At 48.0% G+C, this 25,214-nt stretch overlaps 2 protein-coding genes across 2 annotated transcripts; both read left to right on the plus strand.

Annotated features, from left to right (window-relative positions):
- The first annotated feature begins 5,003 nt into the window (after positions 1–5,003).
- Positions 5,004–6,812, plus strand: LOC120837966. Its single transcript, XM_040207639.3, has one exon. The coding sequence runs from the start codon at positions 5,004–5,006 to the stop codon at positions 6,810–6,812; it is 1,809 nt and encodes a 602-aa protein (XP_040063573.1).
- A 1,556-nt stretch (positions 6,813–8,368) lies between these two features.
- On the plus strand, positions 8,369–10,504 carry LOC120837968. The gene has a single exon (XM_040207641.3). It carries the CDS (start codon positions 8,369–8,371, stop codon positions 10,502–10,504), a length of 2,136 nt encoding a protein of 711 aa, XP_040063575.2.
- Positions 10,505–25,214: the final 14,710 nt, after the last annotated feature.

A 25,214-nucleotide genomic window follows, 5' to 3' on the forward strand; every position in this document is an offset into this window, starting at 1 on the left:
TAGAATATGCAAACTGCAACAATTTCTAGTATACCGTATTGAATACATCAACAGTCACATGGCGAGACTAATTTAAGTAGTGGAATAATTTCAGGGTTTCGGTATACTGCTGCAATTACATTAAGACTTTAGGTGGAGGAACCGAGCACATATTGACGCAGCGACAGTCTGATAGCGTCCAACGAGCCTACTCCCTGGGCTCATAAACTGCATCGTTCGGATAGAGGAGGACATACACCGAGACTTCTGGCTCCGCCTACCAATACGTTATTTTGATTCAAAGCTGTCTGCAAGAGCAATTGTTTTCAAGCATTTAAGAAAAACAAAACTACGTTTCTTCAGAGTTACCAAATTTAATAGAGACCTTGAGTTACATATAAATCTTAAGGACTGCCAGAAATGTTGTCATTATTGCAAGGAACCATGTTTCTGTTTCTGGTTCTGGAGAAACCGACGATCTTGGACAGTTTGAAATACGAAGACAGTGGCCTCAAGATGTTCAAAGACATACCCAAAGAGATCATCCTCTCACTTGAATCGGGGAACGGCTTCATGGACGTCTTTGTGCCTACAGTCTGCCTCAAGGACAACACTGCGTCCTTCAAGGCTTTCCCGAACTCCCGAGAGAAACCGGTGACGTTCTGGACTGACGGCAGGTTACAGTCAAGGCATTGCAAATACAAGATATGCTACACTATTAGGATGTCGTTTTTTCAAATAGTTTACTTCATATGTGGAAAATACGATCTTGATAACCTATGGAATAGCCTTCAAACAGATTATTTCAAGTCTGTTTTCATTGTAGCGGAATATGAGAAACATTCCTCGGAAGGTAATACAAAGATTTTTGCATGGCCATTTCACCCACCATACCCTAGAGCAAGCGGTAGATACGTAATGAGTTTCGACAACGGCAGTCTCATCTTGACTAGCGAGTTCGAAAGGAAAGTAATCGAACAGAAACCTCTTCCAGGGGGTCTTTTAGAACGGCAACGGACGCTTAATGGGAGCTTAATACGCGTCGAATGTGTAGGCACTTACGCCTGCCAGCATAGAAGTACCAACGTTACATTACAGTTGTTGACGCACCGCAACGCTTCGGTTACACTTGACAGTAATCTCCACATTCATGAGCTACTTTTTAGTGGATATATCAATAACTTAAACAATCGTGCAGATAGAGACAGCGGTGGCCTATTTGTCCCGCTTCATGATTTCGTATCGGCGGGTTTTTCATTTTATGTACGCAAGCGTGATCCGGTTCCCAAAGAAAAAATATTTATCTTGCCATTCTGTTGGGAGGTATGGGTAGGGCTTCTGGCGTCTTGCTTACTGTTAGTCTTGACGTATGGCCTAATTGCGAAGTTTACGCTAACTGGGGATGTGAATATCGCCGTCTTTGTATTTCCGTTGATTGCTGCATTCTTTCAGCAGAGCACTCAGCTCCACACAAGACTTTTGAATACGTATCAGTCCCGATTGTTGTACGGCATAATGGCATTAATGTTTGTCGTGATGTCGACAGCATTCAAAGGCCGTCTCACCTCGCTCTTGAACGATCTTCCGCTCGATGGAGAAGCCATCCAGTTCGTTTCATTTGAGCACCTTGCTGGAACTGGACATCGGCTGTGCTTCCTTGAAAGTCCAGGCATTCTTGGCGCATTTGGACCACTGACTCTCTTTGGAAAAAATGATTTAATCCGGAGTTATGGTCAATGCTACCAAACCTCCAACTCGGCTCGAAGTAGTCCTCGCGCGATTAAAATCGACGCTGACGGAAGGGACACCTTCTTCGCCTACAACTCGCGGACAGGTCCCAGCGAGGCTTTGAGACGAGAGCTTCTCGGAAGAGGCTATGTCGAGACCGAAGGCGCCGTGTTTTCGCACCCCGTAGGGCCAGAAATGAGGTCATCGTCGGTCTACCGTCAGGACTTCGGCGCAACATTGAGTCGGGCGATTGAGGCGGGCTTATATGAAAGATACGCTGACCTTGCCGAATACAAGAGCCGATTCTTTCACGAGAATAATTTGGAACATACCGAAGAATTTGTTTTGAATTTAGACGATGTGAGACCGTTCTTTCTGGCTTGGGTCTTGGGTATGGTCTGCTCAATTCTTGCGTTTATTTTTGAGGCGCTCTTATCGCGTATGAAATGCCTAAATCATGCGGATAACGCGAGCATGAAACTCAAACAAAATTCAAAATATGTGATACCAGCCACGCGCCTTTTAAAAAAAGGTCGTAATTGCGTTCTTGAAAGGAACTGAAGAGATTTTTTAAAGAATGTTAATCTAGATGGCGTTAATATTTTTGGCCAAATGATAGAAAGTGAATGCTCTAAACATTATAAAATGAGCAGTGATGTTTTTTATTCACTCGCTAGATTTGTGCACAACTTTAAGTTTTAAATGTGAATTTATACTCGCAATTCGTTACATTTGTGTATTCGTATGTGTCTTATTGTTTAGAATAATTTACGATTTTTATGTTAAGATTTTTATGCTTTTGAAATATTGACGAACACGAACTATCGGCCTATAGAAATCCTGAACGAGGATTCGCTCGGCAGAACTATATACCGATCGTGTGACGGAGAGTATACAATATTTGTAGATCAAATGACTTTCTTTTCTATTGAAATCTGATAATGAATTAGATTATACTGTGAACCTGTCTATGTTTTTATATAAGAACTCATATTTCATTGGAGTGTGCCGTAGGACCTCCTTTTTATTTTTATTAAAAGCTGCTTTTCAATCATAGTGCGCACTGAAGCACTGACTGCGAAAGGGATATTTCACAAAAATCTAAAAAAACTGAGTGTAGGAGATATTCGACGAAGTTTCATAACGTACTTATTTCCCAGATACACAGAACGTTGAAATCCTGATAAGACCTAAGCTTTAATCGGTTGCTATACTTTATAATAAACAATCATTGCCTCTTTTGGGAGTGTAAGCCAGAGTCTCTCTTCGAAGCGAAATTGTTCTCACTTCCGCGCGTTACTTTGTGTGGTCGAGCCTTGTTAACAAAATTCTTAAAATGTGTCAAAATTTAATAAACTGTACTACGCAATAACCTATTCGGCATTCTAGAAGTGCAACCAAAGATTTTTTTAAATATACATAGATCGAGATGCATGCTTTATCCACTGGGTGTTTTTCTGTATAACATTTTCTCACACAGGCACAGCTGTTATTTTGAATCAAGTTGAAAAGGTGTGAAGATGTGTTCAGAATCACATTTTCTGAAGAGCGTTTTGACGACCTTGCGCTAGCCACCATGTGAGACGCTGAAGTTTTGTGCAACTCTAATTTGATGCTTTGAACATATCTACCATATATGCGAAAACTTGTTTTGCGCAACACACGTGTGGAATATGCAGTTGATGATATAAAAAATCTTTCCAACACCCTGCCTTTTAGTGCGTGCAGTTTGCGGGTTTATGTCACGGTCGGCACTGAACCTTAATTCCGAACTGCCTTGAAGTGTAATCTGTACTCGCTTTAAAAAAAGGTGTCACTCAAGTTGAGTGAATTCTGTGATTAGATATCACATTGAATATTGATGTATGCAAAAGACTGATGTTAATAAATATATTGTTCCTGTGTTGGACAATTTCATAGCTCTGTTGCGTGCAATTATTTACACAAATGAAATTCTGGTATTGTTCACTTTAGCTATCTCTCGTTGTCTGGAATGTCAAACAGATATTCAATACCAGAATATTCCATGCATGTCTCCTGTTCCCAGTCTATCACGACATATTTCATCACACTAGTGTCCACGACTTTGATGGGGACGGGCGAGTTAAAAAGTTACTCTCAATCAGCCGCCGAGTACATTTATTTATAACCCTTAAAAGGAAATCTTTATGCGAGCATCCAACCTTCCCGCTGTCATGTACTGGCTGACTAGACTCTAAGCCCGCGCGTAATTTAAAAAAGTACTTATTAAAATGTCCACACTCCTGTAGTTGGCAGGTAAAAACTTGTTACTTCATATCATCAGCCACCTGCCAAGACCTCCCCCCTCCTCTTTTTTTCAACTATTCTTCTTGCCTTTTAGCGTGATAGACTACCAGGAAATTCTTGAATTTAAATAAAGAGTGATACAAAGTTCCCAATAAAAAGTATTTACCCGAGCAGCACGGAATTCAACCCAGCATTGGCCAATGGCTGGCGATGGGGTTTTGGCCAAAGGCCAAAGAGTGGCCATACATCAGTCAATGGATGGCCACTGTTTGGCTACTTGCCAAAAGTCCATTGCCAGTCATTGGCCAATGACTGGCCAACTCCGTGCTGCTTGGGTAAATAGAACCTTTGTTGACGTCAGATAAATGCGTGGAGTGCTACGAAGTGGTTTCACTCGGAAATGTCAGATGTGCCGAAGAGATGAACTGGTCCTAGGGAAGAGATATGTTTAAGTGGGCTACGTTTTTTCTAACTGTTCCTTGTTGTTTCCATGAAGTCAAAGGCGGCGCAGTCATGCAAAGAATTGAGGCGAGGGCAGTGTTTCATCAACTGTAGATTCTCGTTATTGGTCGATCAGCAAATTGGCAACTCCTTGGAGTTCATCCCTGCCAGAGGTCTTGCGGTTTACCCTATCATGTTTGCTTTAGATGAATGATCTGACACGTCGCGCCCATGCTCTACAAATTTTTGCTTGGCATGCCCTACAAGGTTTTTTTGCTCGAGGGAGGACGACGACGAAGTGCGAGTAAGTGGACGGGCTTCTCATCGAATCCTGCTCTTATGCCAATTAGCGCCGTGTTAATTTACAGTTACCGCGGTATAATTGGTACCAAAGTGTGCGCGAAGGTGCGGGGCATCGACCGGTACCAGTTTTGACCAAACGGTACGTGATTTTCTCGATTAACGAGGACCTTTCTTTGGTGCGGTGCGGACTTTTCGGTAAGCCTAACGTAGGCCTACCACCAGTACGGCCACCGGTAGCGACGCGCCCGGCCGTTAGGCCCAACCTGGCGACGAGTACGACCAAGATGGCGTCCGAAATGGAAGTGGCCACGTCGATGGGTGATAACATGGCGTCAACGCTGAGCATCGGCAGTTTCGGTGGGCGCACGTGCATCGAAGTTCACGGAGAGGACATTACACCGAAAGAAGCCGAAGGCTGGTCCACCTGCGGCAACCGCATCAAGCAGATTATGGCCGGCAAAGAAAACGGTGAGTCTGCCGCCATTACTCGCCAGTCGAGACCCAAGACCAGGGCCAGCTTTGCCAAGAGAGTTGCAGCTTCGGTAACGAAAGCGGCGAGGATGCCGATAGACATGCCGAAAGAAGACACCAAGATAGTCATGAGACCACGTGGCGGTCTCAACGTAGGGAGAACGGAGGTTTCAGTTATCATGTCGGTCGTCATGACGGCGGCTCGAGTAACGAAGGAAGAAGCCAAAGCAGACACCATCTGCACGAACGCGCAGCAAAACATCATCGTGGTCAGCACCCCGGACGAGAGGCGCGCCACGCTGTACTCTAAGGTCAAAGACCTTAACATAGGAGGCAGGACATACGAAGTCAGCGCCTACCGAACGGCACCGGACGGCACGGTCAAGGGAGTCATCCGAGGCATAGCCGTAGATGACACCCCGGAGGAGATAGCCGAAAACATCGTGAACCCGTACAACCCCCTAGCGGTGGAGGCGCACAGAATCGGCAATACAACCACGGTGATAGTACTGTTCGCGGGACAGAAAGTACCGAACTACGTCAAGTATGGCTCGATATTAGTCACATGCGGGCTTTACCGCAAGCACTTTGACGTGTGCAAGCAATGCGGCAAGGTCGGCCATAGAAGAGATGTATGCCCGAATCCCAACACCAGAGTGTGCTTCGGCTGCGGAATCGCGAACCCCAGCGAGGCTCACGAACGCGAATGCAAGCCCAAGTGCAGGCTCTGCGGGGGACAGCATCCAACGGGCGAGAGGGAATGCAGAAACAAGTACAAGATACCGTACGTGGTCAAGAAACGGCAATGGGAACGCAAGATGGAAGCCATGCCGCAACAACCAGATCCGGAAAGCTTTCCTGCGCTGCGAGCGCCGTCTGTCGAGAGACCCCGCGGGGAATCGAGGCAGCGCGACAGCGGCCGCAAAAGGGACCACAGCAAGAGAGGGAGGAGCGCCAGCCGCCGCAGACCGTCGCAGTCGAGGGAGAGAGCCACCTGGGCCGACGCAGTCAAGGTAAACATGGCAGAGAAGAGACAAACACCAGCGCAAAACGCCGAGAAGAAGATCCAAGAAATGAACGGGGTGGTGAAAGCCCTGAGAGACGAGAACGAGAAGCTAAAGCGGAAAATCGCCGAACAAGACGCAACCATCAAGGAAATCAACGAGAAGCTAACGACATTAATCGCAAAACAGCAGCAACAGCAGCAGCAGCTGCCAAAGCCCGCACAAGAGAAGAAACAAGAAGAGATGACCGCGGACGAACCAGAGGTCGAGGTGGACCCGAGAACCACTAAAGCGGCGGGACCGGCTCCCAAGAGGAGAGCCATAGGGGGTGCCAAAGAGCGAAAGATAACGGAGAGAACCGAAAAACAGGACGACAGGCTCAACCATCTTGAAGCGACCAGCAAGGTAACCAACGAACGCGTCACCGCGCTCGAGCAAACGGTTCAGCAGATGACAACGAACGTACAGAGCACGATCCAGAACATGATAGCGCAGATGCAAGCACAGCTGCAGGCGCACATACAGGCAGAAATGCAAAGTATGGAAGCACAGATCATTGCCAAACTGCAGCAATCATGGACGGGGCAGCACGTACAGCAGCAACCACACAGCCAGTGAGAGACCTTTTGGTCTGGCACTGGAACTGTAATGGCTTTACCGGCAAGAGAGCGGTGCTACAGCAACACTTGCAGCAACTAAAGAGGAAACCAGACGTCATAATGATTCAAGAAACACTCAGCGAAGCGACGCCGAGACTCCCGGGCTACCGGTCGCACGACAGCCCGCCGAGCGCAAGGGACACGTCCAAGGGCAAGGGCAGAGGGGCCTGCACCTTCGTTAGGAAAGGGATCACCTTCATGGAACACGAACTGATCGGCAGAAGCGCCATCGAACACTGCACGGTGGAAGTAATCACGGGTCGGAAGAGGAAGGAGAGCACCTTCCTGGTGAACGTCTACAGCAATCCGTCTCACGGACAACAGAAGTTCAAGGCACTATTCCACAAGGCGAGCAGAGTCGCGGGGAGCAATACGCTCGTAGTGTGCGGAGACTTTAACGCTCCGAGCCAAGACTGGGGCTACCAAAGAACGACGGTCAAGGAGAGGGAGCTGATACAAGATGCCACCGACGTGGGACTGAACCTAATCACGGATCCGGCCTTTCCCACCAGAATCGGCACATCGGTTACGAGAGACACCACTCCGGATCTTACCTTCGTCAAAACCGACGGAGGATCGAGAGAAGCGGAATGGAGAAACACGGGCCAAGAGCTGGGCAGTGATCACTACATCGTGGAGGTCGTCGTACCGCTCAAAGGACAAGGCAATACCGGCATAAGGAAGCATCGCATTACGGACTGGGATGCCTTTCGAACGGCACTACCCGCGGTGCAACTGGACATTACGGACATCGAGCAATGGGCGGCTAACGTCGTTGAGACGACGGAGGGAGCCACCAAAAAGCTGGAGACGGACGAACGGATAGACAAGATGGACAGCTGGCTGTCCCACTTGATAGAAGCCAAGCAGTCCATAAAGGCGAGGTGGCAGAAGCAACGAACCAACCGACGTCTAAGGGAGAAGATCGCCGGGCTGAACATGCAGATCGAGGCCCACTGCAAGGTGCTATGCACCCAACAATGGAACGAGGCCTGCAACGAAGCCGACGGACAGTTACACAAGGGCAAGACGTGGAACATGCTGCGGTACCTCCTCGACGACACCAAGACCAAGGGCCACCAACACAACAACCTGGCCAGGATCCTACATTGGGCAATCTGCGAACACGGGGAGGACGAGGTCAAGCGGCGCTTGGACGCCAAGTACCTACCGAGCACGCCCACGGAGAGACACTCGGATTACCAAGGCAACGAAAACGAGACGCTAGATCGAGCCATCGAGACGTGGGAAGTCAGAGTTGCCCTGCAGGATCTCAATGGCAGGTCCGCCGCGAGTCCCGACCGAGTGACCAACAGAGCGCTCAAAAACCTCAACGAAGCGGCCATCGAAACGCTCACGAACTTCTACAAGTGCTGGCAAGAAGGAAGGCTGCCCAAGCAATGGAAAGCAGCCAAGACGATTCTCATCCCCAAGCCTGGCAGGCCGCCCAACATAGAGAACCTCAGGCCGATCTCGCAGACTTCGTGCGTGGGAAAGGTCCTCGAGCACGTTCTCATGAACAGGTGGCAGCGTTACCTGGAAGAATCGGAGCTCTACCCAAATTCCATCATCGGGTTTCGGAACAAGCTCGGGACGCAAGACGCTATGATCTTACTAAAGAACGAGATCATCGACGATATGCCGGGCACCAAGGACAACAGAGCCATACTCGGACTGGACTTGCAGAGCGCCTTCGATAAAGTGAGGCACTCGGCTATCCTAAACATGGGCAGGAGGACATACGAGTATATCAAAGACTTCCTGACGGAACGGACCACCAAAATCTGCGCGGGAGACCTGCAGCTCAATGAGAAGAAGCTGGGCAGCGTCGGAACCCCGCAGGGCTCGATGATCTCCCCGCTACTCTTCAACCTCGTGATGATTGGGGTGGCCAACCGGCTAGAAAGAGTAGCGGGAGTCCGGCACACCATCTACGCCGACGACGTTACGCTATGGGTACCGGGAGGAAGCGACGGACACATTGAGACAACGCTGCAAGAAGCGGTCAACGCCATCGAGGAGCAACTGGACGGGTCTGGACTCGTCTGCTCTCCGGCCAAGTCAGAGCTGCTGGTGATTCCACCGAAAGGAGCGGGCAGGAAAAGAAAGAATATGGAAATCAAGTACGAGCGTACCAAGATCATGGTGAAGACGGCAGGACGACAAGAAATACCGGAGGTCGAGAAGATTCGAGTGCTCGGGCTGCTCATCGAGCGAAACCGGGTCAACGGTGAAACGGTGAACAAGCTCGCGGGCAAAGCGGCCGCGGCAATGAGACTCATCAAGAGGGTGTCCAACAGAAGAGCGGGGATGAAGGAGGAGAGCCTGACCAGGCTCGTTCAATCCTTCGCAGTCAGCCACATAACGTACGTGGCCGCCTTCCACAACTGGAGGCCAAGTGAACGTAACAAGATAGACGCCACCATACGCAAAACGTATAAGGCGGCTCTCGGTCTTCTCGGGAGCACGAGCACCGAAAACCTCATGGCGTTGGGAGTCCACAACACGCTGGACGAAATAGCCGAGGCACAGAGAACGGCGCAACTCGAGCGTCTCACTGAAACGAGAACCGGAAGACAGATTTTGCGGGACCTTGGCCTCGAACCGAGGGAAGGCGAGCAGCAGACCAGCGTACCTATACCGGATAGCATCAACAGAAAGCTCAGGGTCTGCCCGATCCCGAGGAACGTGAACCCCGAGCACAACAAGGAGCGAAGGTTGGCGAGGGCCAGGGCTCTCGTGGACCTCCACGCCACAGAAGAAGGGGCCGTCTACGTGGACGCGGCGGAGTATCGAGGGAGCAGCGGCGCATACGCGGCGGTGGTCGTCGGGGCATCGACGGGTGCAACGAAGACGGCGGCGAGCGTCCGCACTCGAGAAGCGCACCGGGCGGAAGAGGTGGCCATCGCCTTGGCCGTCTCCGACCCCGGATGCACTACAGTGTTGTGCGACTCTAGAACGGCAGTGAAGAACTACGCCAAGGGTAGGGTATGTAGAGAGGCCGCGCGCATACTACGCAAGGCCGCAGACATCGGACGCAAAAGTGCTGTGGCGATCAAGTGGTTTCCGGCCCACATGGGCAGTGACGTGTCGGAACGCGGGAACGCGAACCACAACGAGACGGCCAACGCGGCCGCGCGAGGACTAACCAACCGCGCAGCTGCAAACACGGCCGACTCGGAGTGTTGGTCGCGGTACAGTGCCAAGGACAAGATGACCTCCTTCAACGAAATAGTGAAGTGGTATAGACTAAACAGACAGACTATGCCGCCACCTCACCCAGGGCTTTCTAGGAAGGAGGCAGTCTTATACAGACAATTACAGACTGGGTCCCTGCTCACCCCGGTGCTAGCAAAGCACGTGTGTCCGAGTGTGTACGCGAGTGACGTGTGTAGACTGTGCGCGAAGGAGAGAGCTACCGCGGCTCACATCCTTTGGGACTGTAGAGTAAATCCGCGAGAAGCCAGCGAGAAGACGAATCTCCCGCCGCAGCTAGAGGCTGCAACGAGGAGCTATGATCAAGGGACACAACTCAAGGCCGTCCAGCAGGTCTCGGCAGCTCTAGAGAGGCAGCGACCGAGCGAAACCGGGGAGAAGGGGAGCAGCACCCCCAAAAAGGGGGCGGCGGCCCTCTCGGACCCGCGGAAGTAGCGAGGAAGCAAACCTCGAGGAGCAGAACGCACGAGACAGACGTAGTGGCCGCGTCGCGGTGAAAGTTCGTCCTCCCTGCGTGGAGGGAGCCTAACCGATTCTGCAGGCATTTTCAGTAAAGTTGTTCTCTCTCTCTCTGCCCTACGAGTTGGTTATGACGAAATTTCAAGACTGCCAAGAGAGGCGACTTTTCTTTCTTCAAGAACCGTTTGCGCACGTCAGGAATACCGGTCGACTTAGTTGTTGGCTTCTGGATCGCCAAAGGATTCTGGCTGAAGGTCCTCTTTTTCCCTGCCCCCCCCCCCCCCCCCCCCCCCCCAAATCGTAATCGTCAACGTGGAATTCGTCACCAGACGCCCCCCTCTTTGGCGCGGATTTCATCAGTGGGGGAGGCAGCTCAGCAGCGATGTGGCAGCCATCTCCCCCATTCTCGTCCAGCCACAGGTTTTTGCTTGGCATGCCGTACGACTAGGTTACGACGTCCTTTCAAGACTGCCAAGAGACTGAACTCTCCTTCAAGACAGGTTGGCGGACATCAGGAATACCTGACGACTCAATTGTTGGCCCCCGGATTACCAACGCATAATTGCTGGAGGTCCGCGCGTGCTTTTTAATGGCACACGAGGCAACAAAGCGTTATTGAACGTAGGCGTTTCAAATAATGGATGCGAGACAACCAAAGAACCTTCCGAGCGTTCTCGTCCGGTTCATGGTAACAGGTTCCTAGACATCGAAACGTGCCGCTTTCAATGCATGCAGCCTCTCTCCTACTTTCTTTACTTACGGTACGAATATAATTGCAGCTGCTTATCACGATCTTGAAACCACCCAGTTCTTAAGAATTATGGACGTTCAGATATTCTCATTTGTGCGGCGAAAGGCGTCGACGTCTGCGAAACAGCAGGATCGAGCGCTGGGGCGAAACTGACTCCGCTCGCCAGGCGGGGTCCCTTATGTATGCGCGTGGGTTTCCGGAACATTCGGCGTGGAACTTTCGGTGCGTAGATCATTGGGAACTCGATCAGACGAGAATGTTCTCGAACTTTCGGGAACGCCAAATTGAAAGAATAAATAAATGAACATTCTACTGACTGGAATCGAAACAGACCTTCCGCGGGACAACCCAGCGCGGTAACGATTCGGCCACGCACGCGCTCGCTCGGCGACGCGCGTGGCATTACGCCCCTCTTTAAAAAGGGCATCGTCTCGATGCAACTTGACAGGAAATGAACGAGAAAAACAAACCAAAACAATGGCAAACTACAGAGGCTCGTAAAACACACTCCTTTCGATCGTAGTACGGCTTGAGGCGCACGACCTGGTCGACTCCGGACGTGAACGACTTCCGGTGGTGGAGTGCGGCGCGGCTTAATGAAGTCCGTGTTCCGTCGGGCATCACCTCCTAGTTCAGATCCCCGAGTCGACGAAGCACTTTGTAGGGTCCAAAGTAGCGCTTCAGGAGTTTCTCGCTTGGAGCGCGGCGGCGAATCGGTGTGCACGCCCACACCCTGTCTCCGAGCGTCCCGACGACGAAGGTTGTAGCGGCCAGTATCGACACGTTGTTGGGCTTCAGTCCGTAATTGAGCGTGACCAATCTCCTATCTGCATCGAGTCGATGAATCAAGGAAATGCCCTGGGTGTTCCTCTCTTGCACTCGCTATTATGGTCCCTGCTACGGTTATTCAGTAGTAAAATGTTTCATCAAATTTATAAACCGATGTACCTCCCTCACTCGGATGCTACCACACCTGCTGCACTTAATGAAACTACCATAAAAACCTTTGCGATCTTCCAAGCCAGCCTTGTATGTTCCTCGTGACAAGCAGTGCTTGCTCAAAATATTCAGTGGAAATTTGTTCTTGGGAGCCTTTGTTAAAATAGTGATTTGACAATGTTGGCCATAACCTTAAAGGCCAAATATGCCTTCTCCTGTAGAAGGGTCTTCAATGGAGGAAGGCCGGGTAGCTCCAAAGGAAACAAAGAATGCTGGCTGTAAGTGATGTCATTCTACTTCTTTTTTTCCAGCTTGACTAGAGAAAGGAGGCAGAACATCGGGCAGATTGATTCTTCGGGGGCATGTTGGCATAAAAAGCTATGCCCAGATTCCACTCCAAAAATTTACATTTCCGGAAGAAAGCCAGATCTCGCAATGATGTCCTCATTTCAACTTTTTATTCAGGGCTAGCATGTTGGATGAACGGGGAATGTGAAGGGTGTGCAATATAAGCTGCCACGGACGAGTTCAGGCAAGAGTCATAAAAATGCCATGTGGACATCCTGGCCTGCCTTAAGCTGGTGGCGCTTGGCTGTCGGCTCATGTTGCCATGGCGTGTGTACATATTCGCAGATCCGGATAAGCAAACGGCACCAAGCGTTCTATATTCGAGCCAGCTATTGAGTATCTCGCGCTACCTTGCACTTTATCTAAATCTTCGGTCGCGTGGCGTGCCACGTATAAAGCTGAAGCTTGAGGCCCTAAAAGCACATACTTGGAGTCGCGAATACCCATCATGAAAGCAGAGTTTACAGGCAGTGCTTAAAAGTTTTTTTTTTTTCGCTTCGTAGAGAACTAACATCAACGACAAGCCCTGAGTATTGCTGTAAGTTACTCAATGTCCCTCTTTCAGATGCCCAGTGGTCACCAGGCGAAACTAAGCTGCTTAGTGGATACTTCAAAAGGTGGCTAGGTAAGCATACCCTAAAAGGTATTTGAGCATACAAATTCTGTGATCCTGGCAAGGACAGCTTATATACTGAGAAGAAAACAAGACGAAAAGTGAGTATTCGCTAACACAAACACAGGAATCTGTTCACTGGAAGCAGAAATGTTTATATTGAAATACATTGTGAATCGCTCCTCGTATTGTCATGGTACAGTGAACCGGTACTCCACTTACGGTTGGCTGTGAATCTGCAAACCTCACACCGTCTATCGACAGTCTTTATGAAATGCCCAGATCCCACGGCTCGCTGGTCGGAGCAGGCTCGCTCCGACTGTAGTGCTGCTAACGTTGGGGGGGGGGGGGGGGGGGAGGGAGGGAGGGAGGGAGGGAGGGAGGGAGGGAGGGAGGGAGGGGAGGGGAGGGGGGGTTATGCTACAAATCCCTTCGCTCTCCCCCAAAGTTGGCAGTGCCACAATACGGGAGCAAGCTCTCAGTCATGGGCTCTGGACTTTTGACGAAGACTGTAAATTTGTCTTCAATAAGAGAGTGAACACAAAAGCGTTGTTTGATCGCCATTACTAGTCCATCAAAGGGGTGCCAACACAAATAAAGACTACCGCATGTTTTGTGTCATTTTTTATCTGTGCATGCGCATACTTTTGCCATTATTCCTGTTGGCGCTGCTTTCAAACATGGCAGTTGCGACCATGTGGGGACATGTTCACCCTCATATTGAAGATGGCTGTACATGGGACAAGGAGGGCAATGTATACACTTGCGAAATTCAACATGGGATAGGGACGGCAATGTATACACTTGTGAAGCTCACACCACCAACAAAATCTGTCCTTAAAATACTATCGCGATCCTGCTCCATTCTGCTTCAAGAAAGCTTGTCTGGGGCTGTCGAAATTAGACTACCTGTTACCAGGGCCACTGCTTGTCTACAAAATGGGGCACTGATAGCGACAAAAAAAAATTTATCACACACAAAAAAAGGAATTGAATGGAATGTCATGCCCCATTGATGGGGATGGGAAAAAGCAAGATCCCGGGTGGACGCCCTTTGTCCTCAAGACCAACAATTTACAGCCCTCCAACGAGGTTGTGAAAAGAAGCTTGCGAGTTTACCTCTCTGAATGTTGACTCATCTCAGCCCCATTTGGGCAATGACCCTGTCCCTCTTCTCCTCTCCAAGTCTGCGGAGGATGGAATCTGTGGCTGTCTTGAGCCTAAACTCCTCCAGGGAGTCAGTGTCTGGGCGTCTGTTGTCACCGTCCTCGGCGTCCCCTACAACGCTTTGCTTTCCAGCCTCAATGCAGAGGTTGTGGAGGATGCAACAATCAATAATGAACCTTGCAGAATGGTCAAGAACAACGAAATCGAGGAGCTTCCGCTGTCTAAACCGCATTTTCAGGTCAGCGAAAGAGTTCTCTATCAGCACACGAGTGCCCGAGAATTTCACGTTGAAATCCCTCTGCTTTGTCACCAGACGACCATAATCCCGGAAGGGAGTTAGCATATACTCTGTCAAGGGATAGGCCGCATCGCCGAAAATATGGTACTGGCTCCTGCGGCAGATTTCTAGAAGCTTGTCTCCGACGCTTGATGTTCGAAACACCCTGGCATCATGTACCTTGCTTGGGTGTCCTGTAGTCACATCCGGGAAGCGCTTGTGGTGGTTACAGATTGCTTGCAGTGTTAACGACCGGTAGCCATGCCGGTTAACATAAGTTGACCGGATCTATTTGCCGGGAACTCAGGAGTGATGTACGATCCAGCAATGCAACCAATTGTGTCAGGCACACCGGATACCTGCAGCATAAAAGGTAGACAAAAGTTGCACTCGGTGTTCTGAGATGTTTTGTCAGACGGAACGGAATGACGGTTAGCGTCAAATTTGTTTAAATTAATCCACTGTTATATTCTCGGTGGCTAGTAAGTTACTTGACAACAAATCAATTAAAACAAACTAAGCACGTAGGATGACGAACATATCTTTCAACTGGCAGCTGCATGAGTGCATTCTCTAGCATTCTTCGTTGTCAAAACTGGCAGCAAATATTGGAGAAAAAAAAACGTATGAAAGGGTCGAGGAAAGTGCGAAATGCAAAAATCAATATCAGAAAGAAATATTTGTGTCAGAAAAGCTATTTAATCAGCTGGAAGCTGATTTCCGGCCATGCAGCGATGCCAGCTCTGGAGTCCCATTTTTAGATTGGAACAGCGATGGTGCGGAAACATTATTGTCAATTGCTCTTATGATGAATGATTCAATGATTTCCTTGCCGACTTGCTGTCTTGCCTTTCCAAAATCCACTATGCTCAAATATTGGGTATAAGAGTCCTATTTGTAGCAGTAAGTCTCACAGGCAGCCTTGGGGCGGCCCATGAGAGATGTCAGGGAAAAATGTTTTTGCTTTACAAATGGTTGGGTATTGGCCGCTGATAAATTGTAATGTTTTCGCTCCGTTTTTAATAGCACACCTACGTGTTAATCTGTGTAATCTAATTATCGCAACGACGAAATATGTTCTTGTCGAGACGTCACGGAAAGGGTGCAGCAACCATTCAGTGGGCGGCGACTGCCGAGACACATGCTCGTTTTCAGGGCGAGTGCACACTACAAAAAGTTCCTATAAGCTGCTTACTGTTTAAGTCCGATGATCACCAGCACTACCTGTTTGTCCTCTGGGGTGTTGTTTTTTCCGTCTATTACTATGCCTGCGGTTAACTGCACTTTTTCTCAGGAGACTTGCACAAAGTACTTTTGGACGAACGCCGAGAACTTTGTCGTGCATTGCGATATTCGTCAACGTTTGAAGATGCCATCTGAAGCCCCACTTCGACTGCTGCAATCGATGAACGTCGCTCTCCATTTTACATGGCATGGTTAGATATTGTTGGACCTTTCAACACATGTGGATCTTTCAAGTGTTCACTTCCTTGTATAATTCCCCCTGGGCCTTCAAGGAATTATAAATGATAATGATGATGGTCTCAAGGCAACAGATATTGACTAATTGTCATCGACCTCCTCACTAAATTCGTGAGGTAGTGCACACTGGACAGCTTTTTTTAGGAGATGCAGCTTGGGTCATTGAATCATGGTACAAACCTCTTCAAAGCCTCTTGACAGGCGCTCCAGGTCCTCGGGGAACTTAATGAGGCGCGGTCCGATCCGCAGGATGAAATCTGGAACTCGATCCATCTTGCCGTGAAGCGTACCCTCACCCAGGCTGAAAAGTCTGGCAACGTGTTGGATGCAATCTTTGTTAGCCGCGTACCTGAGTTGTGTACATGGAATGGAAACAAAAATCAATAAAATTGAACACAGAGAACCACAGTCAAGCACTCAACGGAGAAATGACAGCAGATGCTCCTCTGCGCTCTTCGCAGGCGATCCTCCGTGACCGACAGCGGGGTTCATGGGAGACGCCGCGAACATGGTGGATCAGCTTGTAGGCTGTTCGCCTCGAGATGCGAATGTTCAGACGAAACTGGAAGTAAAGGTTTTCCTTGCTTACGCGTGCCGAACCGAACACATAGAAGACGAAGTACGAGACGGATCGCTTACCTCCTCGTCCCAGTAGACGTGGACCTCTCGCTCAATGTAATCCTCGACCTTAGGTATGTTGTTACAAGGTCCAAAGAGTTCTGTGAACTTCCGTTCGCAAACTAGCCACGAACGCGATTCGCCGGAGCTGCTGCCCGAGCTGGAACAACTGCTGCTTGAGCTCGAACTTGAACTGCTCGAGCTCTCTGAAGCGTCGCTTTCACATAGCAGGAGCACCGACGCACGCAAGTTCGGTCCCGCCGCCAATGACGCCATTTTGCGCAACAGCGCGATCCACTCGAGGGCCTGCCGGGCATGCGCAGCTCTCCCAAATTCGGCGGGGCGGTTTCGCCGCTGTTTTATGCGCTTCAAAGAGCTCGCGCTGCCACAAACCTGCGATCTGCAGACGACCAACGTGATCCGAATCCCCGAGGTGAAGATGCGCCTGAAGGAGCGGGTTTTGAGCGCGCCAGATCTACCATGCTCAATTCACCATGAGTCGCGATTACCCAGATCGAAGCCCGAGAAGGAGACCCGATGATTATATCACGTTCGCAAAGCGCAGAGGAAAGGAGTTCTAAGGGTACTGCAGCTGCTTTCCCAATCAACCGATGTTCCACCAGCTGGAGCGAATTTCTCATTTCTGCGGAAGGAGCAGTGTTGACGAACGCTTATCGCTGGGCACACCTCGATGTCGAAGCCAATGGTCTTTCGACTCCGTTGTTTGCAGAACTGGTTGTCGATCCTGATGTGTCGCGTGATGTGCGGTGCTGACGAAGGGATTGTCCGTGGCTCGAGGAATAGCAAAGGTAAGACGTAACGTGCGCGAAGTAGCTGGGTATCGGTTGTGCTGACGACCAGAAGACTGAGTTACAGCTTTCGAAACGCGAGTTTCTTTACCTCCGCAGGAAGCTGGCTTCGGAAATCAATGCAGTTCGCAGAAATCTCAAGTTACGCTTTTATTGGCTGCTCCTCTCGCCCCGTATACAAGAGACCTGGAGTTTTCGTTGAGACGTATTGAACTCAATTTGCTCGATTCGTGCCGCCATAATGAGATGCAGACGACCGAGGAACTTTGCTACCTTGCTTTCAGGGACAAAAGTTTCTCCTTTATTTAAAAAAAAAACAACATAGGTTCCAAGCGCATTCCTCCCTTTAGAGAGGTATATCTAAACCGCTTTTTTCTAGGTGTGTAGTCCCTTCCATACCTCAGCGCTTAGAAGGAAGATCCGTCTCCAAACAAGGAACCGGATGCATCTCGACTGAGGGGCGTGGTCGAGCATGTCACAAAACAATACATTTTAGTTTTTCCACTCATGTTCGCTTTTCAGTGCCAACGTCGAGGAACCAAATCACTTCCGAAGAAACCGCCTGAAGCAGTCTTTCGTATAAAGTAGAATATAGGCGATAAAGTAACGCAACACACTATAATAACTTAAAACGTCAATTTCAACGTTTTAAATTATTCCGACTAAACTTGGAAACAAATTATTGATTTATCAAAATATGTCTTTAATATATACAAAGTGCAGCTCCACTTGCCAATAAATTGGGTCAAAACATCAAATCTACTACTCAGCATATGAAAGATATGATCACTATTCTAGTATCATAATAAAGAAAGGATATCTCGTTTGTACAGGAAATAGAACAGCGCGTATGTTTTTACGTCTAATTTAGAATATGCGAACCGCAACAATTTCTAGTATACCGTATTAAATACGTCAACAATCACATGGCGAGACTAATTTAAGTAGTGGAATAATTTCAGGGTTTTGGTATACTGCTGCAATTACATTAATACAATAGGTGGAGGAACCGAGCACATATTGACGCAGCGACAGTCTGATAGCGTCCAACGAGCCTACTCCCTGGGCTCACAAGCTGCATCGTTCGGATAGAGGAGGACATACACCGAGACTTCTGGCTCCGCCTACTAATACGTTATTTTGATTCAAAACTGTCTGCAAGAACAATTGTGGGGAAGTCTGTGAGAAAAACAAAACTCCGTTTGCTGAGAGTTACGAAATATAGTAGAGAGATTGGGTTACATATAAATCTCAACGGCTGCCAGAAATGTTGTCGTTATTGCAAGGAACCATGTTTTTGCTTATCGTTCTGGAGAAACCGACGATCTTGGACAGTTTGAAATACGAAGACAGTGGCCTCAAGATGTTCAAAGACATACCTAAAGAGATCATCCTCTCACTTGAATCGGGAAACGGCTTCATGGACGTCTTTGTGCCTACAGTCTGCCTCAAGGACAACACTGCGTTCTTCAAGGCTTTCCTGGACTCCCGAGAGAAACCGGTGACGTTCTGGACTGACGGCAGGTTACAGTCAAGGCATTGCAAATACAAGATATGCTACACGATTAGGATGTCGTTTTTTTCAAATAGTTTACTTCATATGTGGAAAATACGATCTTGATAACCTATGGAATAGCCTTCAAACAGATTATTTCAAGTCTGCTTTCATTGTAGTGGAATATGGGAAACATTCCTCGGAAGGTAATACAAAGATTTTTGCATGGCCATTTCACCCACCATACCCTAGAGCCAGCGGTAGATACGTAAGGAGTTTCGACAACGGCAGTCTCATCTTGACTAGCGAGTTCGAAAGGAAAGTAATCGAACAGAAACCTCTTCCAGGGGGTCTTTTAGAACGGCAACGGACGCTTAATAGGAGCTTAATACGCGTCGAATGTGTAGGCACTTACGCCTGCCACCATCCAAGTACCAACGTTACATTACAGTTGTTGACGCACCGCAACGCTTCTGTTACACTTGACAGTAATCTCCACATTCATGAGCTACTTTTTAGTGGATATATCAATAACTTAAACAATCGTGCAGATAGAGACAGCGGTGGCCTATTTGTCCCGCTTCATGATTTCGTATCGGCCGGTTTTTCATTTTATGTACGCAAGCGTGATCCGGTTCCCAAAGAAAAAATATTTATCTTGCCATTCGGTTGGGAGGTATGGGTAGGGCTTCTGGCGTCTTGCTTACTGTTAGTCTTGACGTATGGCCTAATTGCGAAGTTTACGCTAACTGGGGATGTGAATATCGCCGTCTTTGTATTTCCGTTGATTGCTGCATTCTTTCAGCAGAGCACTCAGCTCCACACAAGACTTTTGAATACGTATCAGTCCCGATTGTTGTACGGCATAGTGGCATTAATGTTTGTCGTGATGTCGACAGCATTCAAAGGCCGTCTCACCTCGCTCTTGAACGATCTTCCGCTTGATGGAGAAGCCATCCAGTTCGTTTCATTTGAGCACCTTGCTGGAACTGGACATCGGCTGTGCTTCCTTGAAAGTCCAGGCATTCTTGGCGCATTTGGACCACTGACTCTCTTTGGAAAAAATTATTTAATCCGGAGTTATGGTCAATGCTACCAAACCTCGAACTCGGCTCGAAGTAGTCCTCGCGCGATTAAAATCGACGCTGACGGAAGGGACACCTTCTTCACCTACAACTCGCGGACAGGTCCCAGCCAGGCTTTGAGGCGAGAGCTTCTCGGAAGAGGCTATGTCGAGACCAAGGGCGCCTTGTTCTCGCACCCCGTAGGGCCAGAAATGAGGTCATCTTCCGTCTACCGACAGGAATTGGGCGCAACATTGAGTCGGGCGATTGAGGCGGGTTTATACGAAAGATACGCTGCCCTTGCCGAATACAAAAGCCGATTCTTTCATGAGAATAATTTGGAACATACCGAAGAATTTGCTTTTAATTTAGACGATCTGAGACCGTTCTTTCTGGCTTGGGTCTTGGGTATGTCCTACTCAATTCTTGTGTTTATTTTTGAGCCGCTCTTATCGCGTGTGGAATGCCTAAATCACGCGGATAGCGGGAGGATGAAACCCAAACAACATTCAAATTATGTGATACCAGCCACGCGCCTTTTGAAAAAAGGTCGTGATCGCGTTCTTGAAAGAAACTAAAAGGAATTGTTTAAGAATGTTAATCTAGATGGCGTTAATCTTTTTGGCCAAATGATAGAAAGTGAATGCTCGAAACATTATAAAATGAGCAGTGATGTTTTTTATTCACGCGCTAGATTTGTGCACAACTTTAAATTTTAAATATGCATTTATACTCGCAATTTCTTACAATAGTTTATACGTATGTGTCTTATTGTTTTGAATAATTTACGATTTTTATGTTAAGATTTTAATGTTTTCCAAATATTGATGAACGCGAACTATCGGCCTAAGAAATCCTGAAGCACTGACTCCTAAAGGGATATTTCAGAATAATCGAAAGAACTGATTGTAGAAGATATTCGACGAAGTTTCATAACGTGCTTATTTCCCAGATACACAGAACGTTGAAATCCCGATAAGACCTGAGGTTTACTTGGTTCCTATACTTTATAATAAACAATCATTACCTCCTTTGGGAGTATAAACCACAGTCTCTTTTCGAGGGAAAATATTTCTCACTTCCGCGTGTTACTTTGTGTGGTCGAGATCTTGTTAACGAAATTCTTAAAATGTGTCAAAATATAACAAACTGTACAACGCAATAACCTATTCGGCATTCTAGAAGTGCAACCAAAGACGATTTTAAGTACGGATGGATTGAGATGCATGGTTTATTCACTGGGTGTTTTTTCTGCATAACATTTTCTCACACAGGCACAGCTGTTATTTCGAATCATGTTGAAAAGCTCTGAAGGAGTGTTCAGAATCATATTTTCTGAAGAGCGTTTTGACGACCTTACGCAGGCCGCCGTGTGAGACTCTGAAGTTTGAACTCAGGCTTTGAACATATCTACCATATATGCGGAAACTTATTTTGCGCAACACACGTGTGGAATATGGAGTTGATGATATAAGAAATCTTTCCAACACCCTGCCCCTTCGTGCCTGCAATTTGCGGGTTTGTGTCACGGTCGGCACTGAGCCTTATCTCCGAACTGCCTTGAAGTGTAATGTGTATTCGCTTTGAAAGAGGTGTCACTGAAGTTGAGTGAATACTGTGATTATATATAACATTGAATATTGATGTATGCAAACGACTGATGTTAATAAATATCGTGTTTATGTGCTGGTCATTTATATAGCTCTGTTGCGTGCAATTATTTGCACGAATGAAATTTTGATATTGTTCACTTTAGCTATCTCTCGTTGTCTGGAATGTCAAAAGGATATTCAATACCAGATTATCCCATGCATGCCTCCCGTTCCTAATCTATCACGACATATTTCATCACACTAGTGTCCACGACTTTGATGGTTATGGACGAGTTAAAAAGTGACCCTCAATCAGCCGCCGAGTACATCCATATATAACCCTTTAAAGGAAATCTTCATGCGAGCACCCCAAGCTTCCCGTTCTCTGGCCACTGGCTCTTGGCCAATGGCCAGAGAAAGGGCAGTCATCGGTCAATAGATGGCCACTGTCTGGCTACTTGCCAAAAGGCCATTGCCAGCCATTGGCCAATGATCGGCCAACTCCGTACTGCTTGGGTAAATAGAAGCTCTGTTGACGTCAGATAAATGCGTGGAGTGCTAGGAAGTGGTTTCAGTCGGAAATGTCAGATGTGCCGAAGAGATGAACTGGTCCTAGGGAAGAGGTATGTTTAAGTGGGCTACGGATTTTCAAACTGTTCCTGTTGTTACCATGAAATCAAAGGCGCAGCCATGCAGAACATTGAGGCGAGGACAGTGTTTCATCAACTGTAGATTCTCGTCATTGATCGATCAGCAAATTTGCAACTCCTTAGAGCTTATTCCTGTCAGAGGTCTTGCGGTTCACTCAAACATGTTTGCTTTGGATAAATGATCTGACACGTTGCGCCCATGCTCTACAGATTTTTGCTTGGCATGCCATACGAGTTGGTTATGACGAAATTTCTAGACTGCCAAGAGAGACGACTTTTCTTTCTTCAAGAACCGTTTGCGCACGTCAGGAATACCGGTCGACTTAGATGTTGGCTTCTGGATCGCCAAAGGATCCTGGCTGAAGGTCCTCTTGTTCCCTGCCCCACCGAATCGTATTCGTCAGCGTGGAATTCGTCACGAGACGCCCCCCTCTTTGACGCGGATTTCATCAGTAGGGGAAGCAGCTCTGCAGCGATGTGGCAGCCAGGGCAGCCATATCCCTCATTTTCCTCCAACTACAGGTTTTTGCTTGGCATGCCGTACGACTGGGTTACGATGACCTTTGAAGTCTGCCGAGAGACCCGACTCTTCTTCAAGACCGGTTGTTGGACATCAGGAATACCAGACGACTCAATTGTTGGCCCCATTGATGGTACAATTGACGGCGCGTATGCCCAAATTTCTGGGAAACGCCCCCTTTTTGCCTAAATATGGCGTCTGAGGTCACCTTTGTGGAGCGATAACTTAAAAAACACTGAACTGCTTCAAAAGCACTTGGGCATATGAGTCATAGACCTAGAGGAGATTCATAATAAAGAATTATAGACTGCCGAGTGTCGCCATTGATGGTACAATGGACCTTTTCCATATACCGACGGCACCAGGCGGTGGCTGCGCGAACTAAAAAATCGAGGAAGTGACCTGCGCTACCAATCAATAATGGGAGCTACGTTACCAGTTGCTTCGCTCTCTGAGCAGCGTCGCGTGCCCAATGCAACGAGGTAGGCCTAGCGCGACTTTAAAGAAGGAAATCCGTAGCGTCCACCCAAACGTCGTGTTTTTCTTTCCGTTCACTTTCTTTTTTTGTGCAACACAATTATATATATGCTGCAATTACGTGTTCTACTCGTTGATTTACAGCCTCATTCCGAATTTCCTCGATTTTTTCGTGCCGACTTCCACCGCTTGGCATCGGGCGCTCGCGCGTGCGCAGAACGCTTCTCGGAAAAGGTCCATTGACGGCGCGTATGCCCAAATTTCTGGGAAACACCCCCTTTTTGGCTGATTTTGACGTCTGAGGCAACCTTTGGAGAGCGATAACTAAATAAATTCTGGGCCGCTTCAAAAGCACTCGGGCATATGTGTCATAGACCTAGAGGAGGTTCATTATAATTAATGATAGACTGCCGAGTGTCGCCATTGATGGTACAATTGACGGCGCGTATGCCCACATTTCTGGGACTCGCCCCTTTTTTGCCTGATTTTGACGTCTGAGGTTGTGATGACTTAAGAAATACTGGGTCGCTTCAAAAGCTCTCGGGCGTACGCGTAGCAAACCGACATAAGATTGATTAATTAGCAGTAACAGCGTGCTAAATGTCGCCACAAATGATACTCTTCATGTCGCGTTTGCCAAAATGTCTGAACCACGGCCACTCATTTTGGCATTTTTATCTTTAATACCATCCTTGAAGTGCAATAGTTAGAGAAATGAAATGCTGGCACTTTGCAGAGGACATTTTTATCTTTAATACCATCCTTGAAGTGCAATAGCTGGAGAAATGAAATGCTGGCACTTTGCAGAGGATAGTTAGGATAAAAACAAATATTTTTGTGTGCTTAATTATTCAGCACTTTAAGTATAATTTATTTCTGCTAATTACGCGAGGAGCAAAAAAATGCACTCAGACTTCGTTTTTATAATTTAAGAAGAAAATATTTAATGTAGTTGAAGTTTTTGTATACAATACGTGTGTTGCTAAAAAAAGTATTTAGGAACGCAGCAACATCGCTGAATCCTCGAGTCTCCTCACCAACTGCGGCTTCTTTTTTGGTATTTAAAGTCCTCGGTAACCACTTTAAAATTAAGTAATTTGAAAATAAAAAATGTTTCCATATAGCTAGACACATTGGCTACATATATATAGTGTTAGGAAGATAAAGACGAGGAACGGTTGGGTACGGGGGAACGTGCGAGCAGCTCGAGAGGCCGCGCTGTGTGTGCTTACGAACGGTTCGCAATATCTGTCGCTCCCTCACTGCCTCTTAATTTATCCCATTTCCCACCCTTGCAAGTGGTGGAGGTGCGGGGTAAGGACGTAGTTCATCGCGGATGATAGTCCTAATCAATGTAGCTATGTCGGTATTGGAGTAGCAGAAGGTGACCTCTCCGCGGTCACCTTCTGCCACTCCTTCAAGCTGCGAGTCTGTTCAGATGATCGACCCTTCCCTGACCAACACAGAGCATCAGGCTCTCTCCACTCTGCTAACCACGTACAGTGATTTATTTGATTTTGACCGACGTGCCCTCACGAAGACAACGACTGTGAACCACAGCATTGACACCGGTACGGCAACTCCAGTGAAAAGTCGAGCTTACAGAGTTTCACCAGCGGAGCGCCGAACGATACAAGAAAACGTCGCTGACATGCTCAAGAAAAACGTAATCGAACCTTCATCCAGCCCTTGGTCGTCGCCTGTAGTACTCGTGAAAAAAAAGGATGGTTCATGGCGATTTTGCGTTGACTACCGCCGCTTAAACAAAGTCACCAAAAAAGACGCCTACCCGTTACCTCGAATTGACGACACCTTAGACACGCTTCAGGGCTCATCCTTTTTCTCTTCTATGGACCTACGCAGCGGCTACTGGCAAATACCTCT

This window comes from Ixodes scapularis, unplaced genomic scaffold, assembly GCF_016920785.2.
Source record: "Ixodes scapularis isolate PalLabHiFi unplaced genomic scaffold, ASM1692078v2 PGA_scaffold11__112_contigs__length_91849675, whole genome shotgun sequence".
Classification (NCBI taxonomy): Eukaryota; Metazoa; Arthropoda; class Arachnida; order Ixodida; family Ixodidae; genus Ixodes; species Ixodes scapularis.

Excerpts from the sequence above, each read along its gene's own strand:
- LOC120837968 (XM_040207641.3), top strand. The coding sequence starts at position 8,369 with ATGAACAGGTGGCAGCGTTACCTGGAAGAATCGGAGCTCTACCCAAAT.
- LOC120837966 (XM_040207639.3), top strand. The coding sequence starts at position 5,004 with ATGGCGTCCGAAATGGAAGTGGCCACGTCGATGGGTGATAACATGGCG.